This window comes from Haemorhous mexicanus, chromosome 6 (genome assembly GCF_027477595.1).
Source record: "Haemorhous mexicanus isolate bHaeMex1 chromosome 6, bHaeMex1.pri, whole genome shotgun sequence".
Taxonomy (NCBI): domain Eukaryota; kingdom Metazoa; phylum Chordata; class Aves; order Passeriformes; family Fringillidae; genus Haemorhous; species Haemorhous mexicanus.
The window spans coordinates 48,019,856-48,033,677 of NC_082346.1; the positions used below are offsets into that span (position 1 = coordinate 48,019,856).

General features: G+C 36.0%; 1 protein-coding gene across 2 annotated transcripts in view; it reads right to left on the reverse strand.

Annotated features, from left to right (window-relative positions):
- Positions 1–13,822, reverse strand: part of GALC (galactosylceramidase) — a 31,388-nt gene that overhangs the window by 13,644 nt on the left and 3,922 nt on the right. Inside the window, exons 4-8 of one of the 2 annotated variants that reach the window (XM_059850105.1) lie at positions 12,458–12,571; positions 10,952–11,091; positions 8,818–8,856; positions 3,477–3,607; positions 1,119–1,274 (exon numbers count right to left, since the gene is read on the reverse strand). In XM_059850105.1, coding sequence (XP_059706088.1) covers positions 1,119–1,274; positions 3,477–3,607; positions 8,818–8,856; positions 10,952–11,091; positions 12,458–12,571 — 580 coding nt within the window. Of the gene's footprint in view, positions 1–1,118; positions 1,275–3,476; positions 3,608–5,511; positions 5,640–8,817; positions 8,857–10,951; positions 11,092–12,457; positions 12,572–13,822 lie in introns of both variants that reach the window. The other variant, XM_059850106.1, reaches the window with a different exon arrangement.

The following is a 13,822-nucleotide window of genomic DNA, read 5'->3' on the forward strand; positions in this document are numbered from 1 at the left end:
GCCTTTCGTCTGAAAGATTTTGTTTTCAGTATACAAGCCAAGATAACTTCACTGTTGGACATCTGGACTTAGAACTATTCTACAATAATGTATAAACACAACACATATGCCTTGCTGTTAGGCTGCGAAAGAAATGGGCATATATAATTTGAAAGGGCTTGGAAAAATAGAAAAACAATGGGAATAAAATGCTGCCAAATTAAGATATTAAAGTATATGAGGATTAAGAAGCAAGCAGAATGATCAGGAATTCATGCAGGAAATATTCACCTGTTTGAAAATTTCAGCTTGCAAAGAAGACAGAAGATTTGTAGAAACCAGGTGACTAAAGAAATTTCCCTTTACAAGTATTAGTGATTTTTCCTGCACTCCATTTGAAGCGACAAGAAGATTTCTCCTTATTTTTCCAAAATGAAGTTACAAAGCATCTAAAAGCTTTGAACAACTTTGCTTACATCTTGAGCCCTACAGCTTCTTTAATTGAACTTTTTCTTTCAGATTACCAGTTGCTGCATCAGAAATATCAAACTTTATTCTCTATTCTTTTTCAAAACTGAGTTGTGTAATTTCCCAGTAAAGAGAACATTTTTTTTTTAGAGTTTTCAGTTTGGAAAGAAAATGTGCAGAAAACAGTAAATTTATCATGCATGTGTAAGAATGGATTCTGAGAAAGAAGTTGTATGGAAAACTAGATAATTACATCTGTAATTATCTGTTTAACTGAAGACAAACAATCTGATAAAGACCTTAAGAAAAATATGATCAATTAGTTTTATTGTTATTTTCCTCCAATGTTAGCTCTTCTTAAGAACATTCTCTTTTTTAATAATTATCATCATTCTCAAAGGCATCTGAAATTAACTGTGTAAACCCACTGCATAAACTGCATAACCCCATCAAGTGCTGGGAAATAAGAATACACTGAAACCTGTGAGACTTCTACTCCAGAAAGAGGTCAGAACAGCAGACTTCCTATCTTAGAATATTTGAATTCAGACCACATTGGGGTGACTTTCAGTTTACCTGTTTTCTCACCAGAGCTGATGGATGTGTTATACAGCATTTCAAATAATTCTTACCCCAGGTTGTGAAAGCAAGCAACAGAGCCCAACACTTACGCGGTCATGTTTCCATTCACATAGTTTTGGTTCAGGATCCGAGCCCAGCAGCCAGCACCAACATCATTATTGAAAGTACTGTAATCTTCTGATGACCACAGTTTCTTCCCAGTTAATATGGCATTTTCCACTGTTTTTGTCCCAGGATAGTGAGCCCTACACAATATTTTGAAAAGAAAGAGCACTTAATACAAAGAGAAAATCAAAGTTTGGAAGTACATATAGCAGCAATGATTCACTTCTTTCAAACTGAAAATGAAAAATAAAATTTCTTTGGAATATTGCAAGTGGAATACAAGAAAATTGATCAAGGGGGAGCTGTAACATTCCAGAGCTTATTGTATTTACATCAGTAGATTATTTCTTCTGCTACGTGATAGTATTTAGATAAACTTAGATTTACAGATGCCATGCAATTTTCACAGCTTGCTAAAGCAAATCTCTCTCCTGAAATTGAGCTTGAAGATGGTCATTACCATAACATGCTGAATAGAGAAAATACATGCTAACTCATACTATCTTAAACAAAACTATAAATAACATAAAACCAACAGTAAGATACAGCACTAGGCATTATGCTAAGAATTTAGCTGCATGAATGTCTTAGAACTAAACATGAACTTGACTGATTTTGTATATCTTTTTTTAATAAACTCAGGTTTCAAGAAAACATGCTAGTTGGATTAGAGAAGTTACAAGGTATAAACTGATAATAGTTGAAACATATAATGATAGCTAATTTTCTTTTCAAGATCTTCTTTAATATGAGGTGACATCCTCTCTCCCAATGGAGACTTTGATTATACTCAGTCACAACACTGACCCACCATGTAAGGTTTGCTGACTGAAATAAAACCTTTCAAACCACTTGGAGAAAACAGGGTTGCAATTTTCCTCACTTAGCACATTCATTCAACACACTTAATATACACACTAAAATTAAACTATTTCCTTTATTATTAGCCTGCAACTTGACAAATTGATACATTTGTGGCAGGACTACAAAAAACACAAGTTTTTCTAGTCTGACTGTTGGGATTTTTTTCATTATTTTCCCTCTAGTGGACAATGACCTACTTCCCAGTGTTGTAGTCCTTCATATGCAGCTTCACTATCGGTAATGTAACAGATAGTGGGGATTTTAGCTACATTCTGCTCTGCTGTACAGATTAGTGTACATTTCCCCTTTGGTTTGGAAATCTAAGTATTGCCTTAGTACAGAGCAAAGGGTTTTTGTAATGGCATAAAGTGCATAGCTTGCAAAAACAAAGCAGAAAAGGAATAATTTGTCTTTCTACACTCCAGAACAGGTGTTTCTTAAGTGTCAATATCCCTGCCCAATAAAAGCTGAAATACACAAGAAATATTTAATTTTCCTGCTAAGACTGAATCAGAGTAGGGATGTAAAACTTACACTTATAGAGTTAAGCAAATACACCTTACTTAGACAGTGTAAAAAGTGTTGAGCTTCATCCAGACATGATCCAAGACTCCACCTGTGAAAAACTGCCCAGATACTCTTCATGTTCAGAATGGGGGGAGGGGTTAATTACAAGGGTAGATGACACTGACTTCCTATATGTATTTGCAGAAAAAGCCCTCATTTCTACACCTCCTATGGCTGAGATATATAAAGATTAATGGAGAAGACTCCAATTGAAGCAAGGAACTGACAAATTTGAAGCATGTGATTGGGTCAGGCAAGTTCATGGGACCTAGTAAGTAAAGTTTAGAGTTACTGTAAAAAGAAAAGTTAATGAACATTTCGTACACACATTTCCATTCAGCCATCAAGTCAGTACTCAATCTCAAACTTAGTCCACTAGAAAAATATTATTATGACAAAACACAGAACTAGGATAAAAAGTCAGCTGGTTCCATGTTTTCCAAACACAAATTTGTCATTAAAACAAAATGGGAACTAAAAATCAAGCCACTGTAACTCAAAGAATCACAGCCCAAATGCATTTCTGGATCACAAAATTTCAGTAGCAAGCCAGTGGAAATTACAAGGCTGTGTACTAAGCTATAAAGCTAAAGCACTTTTTGTATACCAGTTAAGAGTAATCAAAACCCTTAGGATAAACAATGTTGTCCAAAAAACCTTCAATCCATCAAAATGCCCAAGAGGAATCTTCAGCATGATGGGAAGACTCCTGATTCAATTAAAGGTTGAGGCTGTTACTGGGACAAGAGCTGTATGATTTGATTAGGTTAGTAAGAAAGTTTTATAGTATCAATCCTTTCCTTGCAGGTAAGAATACAGAGAGGTAAAGTTTTGTCTGTGTCAGTTATAAATAAGATGAAGACAAACTATAAACAAACCACCAAGAAAGAAGAACAGAGAGAACCCCCTACCCAATCACATCGACCACTTCGTGGAGCTCAGAGTCAATCACCATGACAAAGGAAATGGGCTCCCACAGATTATCGCTGGCTATGATCCTCACCTGCTCCAGACCATGCTTATCCAATGTGTACCTCAACAGCTTGGAAAAAAAAAAAGGAGAGCAAAGAACAGAGAGAAGGGAAAAATAAAAAAAAAGTTTTTCAAATTCTCAAAACTTTATTTTGGGAAAGGCAGCATCTTCTTCAGCACTAGTTGAATAAACTACTACGCTTCAATTCATGGTTTTGCAACTTGGACAACTGTTACACAAAACATACAAGACTGTCAAGCACAAAGTGACTTCAAAGGACACCTCCTTCTTCTACCATACTGAATTCCAAAATACATGATAAAAGGAAAAATTTAAAATATTTTGTTCCTCTTACAGACATAAAAGTACAGATAAAGACAAAGCATATCACATTTCATGCAAGATACTCTCTTTGCAGATCAGCCACTTAGATGTTACAGTGCTGTTAAGTAAACTACAAGATTGTGTATGAACTTTCTGAACCTGAGCATTTGAAGGACAAACACCTAAATACTATCTTTCACTAGGTCAGCAAGCACTCACTATGGTAGTAAGTACCTTAGAGTCAGCATTGGTTGAGAAATATGGTGTTCTTATTTGTACTAACCTTAATTTCTTGACAGATAACAAAACCACTGCATAGGAAAATCTAAGACTTCATTTTTTGTGATCAGTGGCGGTGGGGAAGTTGGGGAAAAATCTGTATGACATTCAAGAAAAACCTCTGACAAAAAGAACTTCCATTTTAAACAGCAACTAAAACATGTCTGTTCTAAAGGCACAAACAAAAACAAGTACTCCTATCCTTGATTCTGCCAAGCCCTTAAAGAAACAACAACCGTACCCAGTCAGTGCATTCATTCTGCATGCTGTATTGTCGTGGAAAACATTACTAAAACATTTCCTAATGCATCTGCTGAGCTGAAAGTCTTGCCTAACCTAAGAAAGTATTTTTAAGTTTATTTTAGACCATTATGATTGATGTTTACAAACTCAACACATATGAAAGCAGTTTATTTATAAAATCCCCACTTAACTGACTTGCTATAACCCTTGAACCATGCACTCACTTAAACTATGATGAGCATATCATACTTCCTTACATACATGAGTGGATAAATGATACATGAGTGACCACAAGAATGCTTTTATCACAGTAAGGTTAACAACAGAGATAAATAAGTTAACAAATGGAACACAAGCGAGCAATATTTATCTGCACAGGTAATTTCCACTGGGAACGTTTAATTTTGTAAAAACTATGGATAATTTTGAGAAACCAGAGTTTACACAAAGAGCAAGAGCAGCAGAGTAAATTGCAAGAAGCAAATAAAAAAGTGTATTATGGAACAAGAGTGAAGGCAAACAGTTGACTTGACATTTGCTGAAACACCAACAGAAAACATTGAGATAGGCTGTATTAGTTTACAAACTTTGGAGGCTTGTTTTTACTTCTATGTTACTGTCAGTGCGTGCATTTCTAATATTATCTGTTATCAGAAATTAATAAGAAACAAAAACTTCTAGCTCTAGTATATGACCAGAAAAATCTCAGCTGCAGCCACAGAAAGTCCCAGAGTGATAAGTTCCACTCTGAAAGTTCTAGTTCACCCAAAATGAAAACCAGTTGCAGACCAAGAATCCAACCCTAAGGTTTTTCTGACTTGGAACATGCACATGCAGATTAGTTAGAAGTTTCCTGCCATTTGCTAGTGCTAAGAAGCCTAAAACACAGCTCCTAAATGGACACTTGAAAGAAATTATAGAAGAGTGATAAGGTCAGCTTACACATGTACTAAACCGAAAGAAGAGAGAAAGACAAGAAAGACTAATCCATCACCACTGTAAACAATGATGGAAATAATGGAAACAGCTAGGAAGTATGAAATAAGAATATATGACTCTTGAAAATGGAGAGGAAGACTTACAGATAGGAAGCAATGTTTAAAAGGCCTCCCTTCTCCCACACTTACCCGACTACCTCAATAGCATCATTAAGATAGGGATCAACTATCATCTCATTTGAGATGCTCCAATCTCCATCCGCAGCGATGATGCCAATGTTCCATAGACCCAGTCTGTCCAAAGAATGTCGAAGCACCTTAGTAACAGATAACACCACTTAAAGTACAGCCTTCATCAATGAGGCAACATGAAATTTAAGACTGAAAACAAGAACTTTGGAAGGAGTCAGTGAAAGTCTCTATTTACAGACCAAGATGGATAAGAAAAGTTCTCACTTCTCAAACAAGAGCTATGGTGGCAACTAAGATGAAGTTAATGGTAAGTATTTTTAAAACTGAAGGGTTACCTCTGATATTGAGTTGGCCATTACATAAAAATGGGCTTCTCATCACTTGGATAACTTTTCACACCACAAGTGCACACATATACTCCACGTGGACACTCAACATACTGACTCCCTGGCACGTACATAAGTCATTACACAAAAGTAATGGATTTATCACCAAGTCAGTCATGTTAAACTAATCTAAAAATGACAGCTGGCTGAAATGTGGAAGTGGACATACCTCCCTAAGTGATCAGAAGCAAAAGTTAACCTGATCCCCAAAAAAGTGCATTGAAAAAACAGGGATTGAAGTTTTAAAATAGAAAAGACCTATCCATGCAGCACTCTACAAGAACAGAAATCTCTGCCAAACACTGTCCTGTTCAAGTGAAGAGCACCTAAACAATTTTTCACTGCCCATTTTACTGAATGAAAAAAAAAATCCTTACTGTTTTAAGAGTTTAATATTTAAGTTTACCCACTACTTGGTTCTCATGTTTCACTAACTTTCAGGGAAAGCAATGAATAAACCTAGAATTGCATATTTACAACAAAACTGAGGGCAACCAACTTGGAATTCAAACATGCCACCAGAAAAGAATTCCTATTCTGTCTTTCCAGCTTCTCTTCACGGTTTCACTGTTAAAGATGATACACAGCTCACATTTGTCTGTGGAAATTGTTAGGTAAAATATACCCACACAAAATATACTCAGCCTAAATAGTAAGACTGAACCACACTTATAGAGGGCTGGTACTATCTGAAAACTCAAACCAGAAATTTTTTAAAAAATATAATTAAAAATATATTTTCAGCAGCTTGCACATACAGCTGCATCTGAAAAAAACCCCAGTCCACAGTCTAAAATGGTTTTTTTCAATTTTAGATATAAAAGAATGATGCATTGTGTGCATGCATGCATGCCTACAAAAGATTTTGCAACTTGATTCAAAGATCAGTAGGCTTGAACCCTCAAACTGCTTCTTGTAATAGCCCTCTGGCAATGTGAAGAAGAATAGGAAGCATTCCTCTTTTTCATGTAGTCAAGTAAGGACAGAAATAAAAGTCTAAGTGTTGATGACAATCAAAGCCTAGATCTAAAACTAATTAGGACATAAAACTTACTAAGAAGAAAAGTAGCAATGAAGTTCCGTTCAGCTGTTTGAAACCTTTGGAACACAAAGTCCACCAAAAGAAAAACTCATAATATTAGAAGGTCCTTGCAATTTAAAGCATTCTAGCTACCTAGACACTCAGAAAAATTGCCTAACCACAGAGACAGCTCAGAAGAACAAAATGAATGATTTCAGAATTTCCATGCTGAAAGAGAAGTACCAAGGGCACAGAACTTCATGCACCCAAAACACACTCCACATCTGCAGAACAGCTCCCTCATACACAGTATTCCTTTAACTGAAAGAACAGGGTTTTCTTGAACAAGAATTTAGAAGCATTAGAGTCTCCGTTTCTTTCTTCTTTTTTTTTTTTTTCTACTTATTAAGAAACATATCGAGTGCCTTAGAGGATGAAGTATCTAAAATAACATCTACAAGTAAAAATGTAGCCAGATAACTAAGAGCTTATCTGTGATGTATTTAACAGGAATTACAGAAAATGTTTGTTGTGCAGCAGTACATTTTGGTATATCGCCCTCTTGCAAAATGGCAGACTGCAAACAGAACTATAGTGCTGATGAGAGAAGTGGTGCCAAGTGACACTGTAAGAGAATGAATGGTAAAGTAGGTGTTCAATAAAAAACCTCTTATCAATTAACATACAGTGGAAGGAGGGCCAAAACCTTTCAGTAAATACTTGGGTGATTTTATGGTCAAATTTTAAACTAAATATCCAGCTCTAGAAACCAAATACTCAGTCCCAATTCAACAGTATTCAAAAAGCTATAAAGTAGAATGTTGCCCCTAGACTCTATAGTTTGTTCTCCATATTCTTTCTCGCCACATTATCAAGCCAAGACAAGCAGACAAGAAAGCCTCAAGGTGACATGACACAGATTTGAGATTGTTCAGCCTGAAGAAGAGAAGGTTTTGGGGTGACCTAATTGCTGCCTTCCAGTACCTTGAGAGAGCCCACAAGAAAATATGGAAAGAGACTTTTTACAAAAGCATGTAGTGACAGGACAAGGGGGAACGGATGGCCCCATTCCTGGAAGTGCTCAAGGCTAGGCTGAATGAGGTTTCGAGAAACATGGTCTAGTGGAAGGTGTCTCTGACCATGGCAGGAGGATTGCAACTGGATGGTATTTAAGGTCTCTTGCAATTCAAGCCATTCTATGATTCTCTGAGTCTTGTTTACTTTTAAGAAGAGGTAATGCCATTGTGTCTTAGCCTTAAGCAAGAACAAGGAAAGGAAGAAAGCAGAAGCTTGTACTTAAGATTTCACCACAAGACAATGTAACAAACAGAAGAGAGTTTTCAAAGCAGGGCAGGGGGCTCTGCAGGAGCATGTTCAGCAGTGAGAAATATTACAGCTATCTTAAGGCTGGTTATGTGAAATGCTGTGTTCTTCCAGCTTTTTAGAACAAAAGGTACTGAATTTTGCAAAGTTAGAAACACAAAGCCTTTACTGTGATTTAATAGCAATATTTCAGAGTACTGTAATCACAGAACTTAGCTACAGAATTTTAAGCAATTCTAGATCTTGGATTTCTAGCTATATCCAAGCTGGTATAAAGATGATTTAAGTTTGTATGATAGTAGCATGAACTGAAGCTTCCATAAAAATTTAGAAGTTCTAACATTTAGCATACACTGACATGCCTGAAGTTCAAAGTAACAGTTTCAGACACACAAAATAAACAATCTAGATATCTGAACATGTTATCTTTCCATTCATGCAACTACAAGAAACAGAGTTCAGCAAGTGATATAGCTTCAGAATTAAGGTCACTTTCCCACACAAATTCAGAAAAGCTAATAGTTTGTGTAAGGTACGACAAGCACTTCACAGAAATAAGAAAAGAATACATACCTTAATGTATTTGCTACTAAATGCCCTTTCATTCCATATCTATAAAGAGAAAGTAAAATCCATTTAGAAAAATCAGGATACGTCAATGGAGAATTAAAAGATTTTATTTATATATATGTAAGATTATAGAATCCATTAATCAACTCCATGGTTTCCGTGTGCTAGAGGGAAGTGCTGGTTGATTTTGTTATCGGCTTTTCTGGGGAAAATTCACTATGAAAGTTCATAGTGGGTGCTTGTTTATCTTTCTCTAAGGTCTGCTGATTGCCTTCTCGCTGACGAGAATGCTAGAGCTGCTTGAGCTCTACAATGGCAGCAGTGTTACATTACCAATGGCTCTACAGTTTGCTAGGAATCATTGAGAAACGTGTTGTGGCTTCAAGGTGTGGCCTAATGAATGGGCCCCTGTTGCACTACATGGGCATAGGAGAGCCAGAATAACTAACATATTGAACAAAAATCGATGAAGTTTACTGTTCTTTCTAATTTACACAGGACTACATCCAAGCTCAAACACATAAGCATATTTTAAGTAAACAGACGCAAAAGGAGCTAATTTCTAAATTTTCCATCTTTTAGGGAAAGGTAGTTTAAGCTAAACACACCTCAAAATTCAAAAGCAGGAGTACTGATCTTCCATTCTACCAAACCCCCTGGCCTATAAAACACATAGGCAGAAACCTTTTTTCTTTCTTTTCTAACTGCAACATGAACACTGTGACTCACATTCACCAGTAAAGGTTTAGATTATGAGTAAATACAATTTATTTTGATATTTCTACATCTTCCTATAAATGCTAACACAAAACTTCAGAAATGAGCCAATCAAAACATTACTTAGTGCAAGGCTCATCATAAAGCAAATAGTGATACAGAACATGTACTTATAGCAAAAAGAGTGGTAAAGACTAAAATGTGCAACCATAATAGCATTGAAATTGCTTTGACAGTTTCTGAGCCTTCACAGACCTCTCACTGTTTCCCTGTATTTCAGATTATACCCACAAAGAAATTTGACAATATGTAATATCATCACATTGCCTAGGTAAGCAGAAATCACCTTTTCTTAGAAGGAGAGAATTTAGCAAGCTAATTACTGCAAAGTAACAACACCGAAGTCAATATTACTCTAATACATGAAATGCAGAACTTGCTTTCTACTCCCAAGAACACAGGGCAGAGAAAAATGTAACAACAATTGTTCTTCCTCTCCCTACAACTGAATTGCTGAAGTATCACTATGTTACCCACAGGACAAGACTGACCCAACTGAAATAAGCCAGCACCATGAAGGGGGATGCATTCCCCAGGAGATATACCATCCCACATTGCAGCAGAAACATCAGAATTCTCAGGTATGGGAAACTCAGTTTTAGAAGCCTTGTCCTGGACTGCTGAAGTGATTTTCAGCTTTTCTGCACTTGAACTTCTCATATCAAAACATTTAAGACTCTAAAAGTAGTGTCCAGTGAGCATAGGATTGATTTTACAGGAATCCTAGACACACTTTCTTGCTCAAATAGTGAACTTGAAGAGTTTTTTTTAGATTGTCTGCTTCTCTCTCTCTCATCTCCAATTTACGACATTTTTTCTCAGACATTCATTCACTACTTCCGTATATTGCACTATAAGACAACATAGCAGTTGTACTGTAAAACATGACATTTTAACTACTATAAATGATTCAAGTTAAAATGCAAAAAGTTTTAGAGGACTGGTCCTCTGCAAAATAACAACCATACTTTATGCTAAGTCATGTTAGCTGACTTTCAAACTGTGTTAACTGATGCTTTTTGTTATGTGGTTTTGTTCTTTGTTCTACTGAAAGGCAAGAAGAACATGGAAGAAAAGGAAAAAGAACTCTCAAATTATTTGGTAACTGCTTTAGAACTGGGAAGGCAGGAACCATTTGATACTTTTTCTGCTTTAACAGCCATCATTTCAGGAAAACTGTAATCTAACACAACTACTGCCTTTCCCCTGGCAACAGTACAAGCCAAAACTGCAATTACGAAAAAAAATTTCTCTTGCCATCCTCCTCCTCCTCCAGTCATCAACAGTGAGAGGCAGGACCATGATTTTAGGACTGAAGATAGCTAAAATATAAATACACAGGAGATTTTGCTTTACTGACCCCAATATAATCAATGTCCAAATCATGATACTGTTTTGCTCCTAATATCCAAGAAATAATATAGTAAGCAGTGACATCTGGATAGTCATAGGGCCAATCTTCACCCCTCCCTATCCATCCTGGAAATGCCCAAGGTAACCCTGGAAAGAGAAGAAAAACAAATGAATAAGGTAAGTGGTTGGTTTACATTACTCAATAAGCTTAAAGAGCAAGCTGTAATTTGCTCTACCTGAAATGAAGGAACAAATATGCACTTGAAACTGGCTTGGTTCCAGTGAAAACAATGAAACATAACTTCTCCAACTGCAGAGTATGGTCTAACACAAACTATGATCAACCAATTAATAGTTGCTTTTTTTAATGAGCTAGGAAGCATTCGTTACTAGAGAACAACTGACTATTTATAATTTGTCAATTTTATGGTACTAGCTCTAACTGGTTTAAAAATCCAAAGATTTTAGGATAAAAATTTACAAAGCTACAGACAAAGGGCCAATACAGAACATGACAAATTGTTTATCTCCTGACCATGAACCTAAGAAGACACGATATCTAATGATAACAGAAGGAGGAAGATTAGGATCATGAAAATACATTTCCAAGTCTCAGCTGTTCACTAGATCTTGTAATAAATAAGAAAAATTAATCTAACCAGATGCTGCTAAGCATCCAGCCAACTTGTATAAGATACCATAAGCTAATTTAAAAGTAAGCCCTCCTTCCTTTATTGAGAGCTTGATGTGAGGGAAGAGGGATATTATTAATAATTACAGTAAGTCATAAATAGTAGGCTTAACAGAACCTGACTGGCAAATCCTGCACCAAGCCTTGCTTCATGGCTGGATATAGTAAAGCTGCCTGGAAGGTGAGGGAATTAAGACACCTTTCAACCAACAGACTTCTTACTTTGTTTCATGTGAAATCCATCTGTATTTCTAAAATACAAAGGTACAACCTAGGGTTCCACATTTGCATTGTCACAACACACACATAAGTCACAATCAAAACAGGAAGAGAGGAAACTCCTCTTACAACTCAACTACACATGTAGGACATATCAGAAGACCAGAATCACTACAGTGAAGAAGAGGTGTGTGATTGGTTTGTAATAAGAACATTTAATGAAATGCAGTATGTGCAAGATTTACATATTTATGCTTGCAGTAACTTTACCCCTCCTGATTTTTTTTACTCAATTATTCAGAAATTCATCTCTCATGATAAATCAATCATGTTCATTGCTGCAATATACTAAAAGCATTAGTTACTTAATACAAGCAAATTATGAGAGATTTGTTATCTTATGCTTCTTGTCAGGATGTTGTGCTGCTGTAACAAGGTAAAACATGGTAAGCATCAAGAAAAGCTTAACAAATATTAGAGATTCTATTTTGTCTACTGCAACATCAAAACACCTCTCCATTAAAATGTTAACTAAGGGTCAGATGGGTAATTTAGTCAGGGGAATAAAAAGGCGTTTAAAAGTAAATGCTCAAAGCAATTTACCAATCAGTTTAATTTTGGGGTTCCTCTTTTTAGCTTCTTTCATCAGCCACCATTCATAGCCCCGGAAGTAGTTCTCATCATTTTCATAGTGCATATGGGAGGGTTCAGTCCCATCTAGGAAGGAAAGAGACAGGCAGCTCACAATTATCTTCTGTGTCATAAGCTGTTACACATCATAAAGTTTGCTGCATTGCTCATTAACATGGTATGCAAGCATGTATCTCCAACATGGTTCACAAGTTCACAAGTATGTATTTCAAAGCCAAAGGAGTAGTGGGAGGTAAATGCAAGATTTGCTACCCTTTGTTCTTAGCATATTAACTTAGCATAATTTTAATATTTTAATTTTTAAGGGGTATTGCCTGCTTTTAACATCAGATGTGGTTAACTATTAGGCATTTTCTATCCCTAGCTATGATAACACTAAATCCATATTAGCTATTGTCTCATATCTTGATACTAACAACCACTAGGATTGTTACAGCATTAAGATTAAGAGGAAAAAAAAATCATTATACAAGCAAGTTATCTCTAAACCAAAAAACAAACAAAGTTATAGTTTTTTTCTTCTGCACAAGGCAAGTCCAGAGAGAGAAAAGAAAGGAACTATCATGAATTTTTTCAATTACAGGAAAGAGGCTGTGGCGTTTTTTATTTTTACAGCAAAATATCTACTTTATAACTTTCATGGTGTTCTGTGACAGCAGGAAAAATTTTGGAATTTAATGCAATGCGCTGAATTTCCTCAGGCAAAGGTAAACAAACTAGAAAGGTGCAAAAGAATCAGCGTTGCATGGGAAATCATTACAGACAAAAGTCAAGTAACAACTTGTATACATGACTGCAACAATTATGCAACATGTTAAATCGTAGGCAGAGACCTTTTCTAATGAAACTTTGTTTTAAATTAAGCCTGCTGAAACAGCACATTTCATCACAGAAAATAGGACTGATTTTTTTTCCTTACTAACACTTGACTATATGTAAGTTTGTCAGGGCCATAGAACAATTAGATTCCAAATTTAGGCTTCATATCACATTTCAAATGAACTCCTGATCACACCTCTCAGGCCAGAAGAGCTGCAGTCTAGTGCATTGAGATATATGCATCCTATTGTTCTTCTTTTCAAAACTGGACCATCACACAAGCATGTGACAGTCTCCTAAGTCAGCAGTAAGAGTGTTTGAAGAGAAGGTCTGTGCATGCCTCAAGATTCCATTCTCCCCACCCAGCAATTCATTACCAAGCTCTTAAAACCAGCATAGTACTTTTTAGCATGTTAATTTTTGTGAAGTAAACACAAGAATGAAAAACAGTACAAAACACAGACATTATGGGAAAAATGTGTATATATATAAATATAT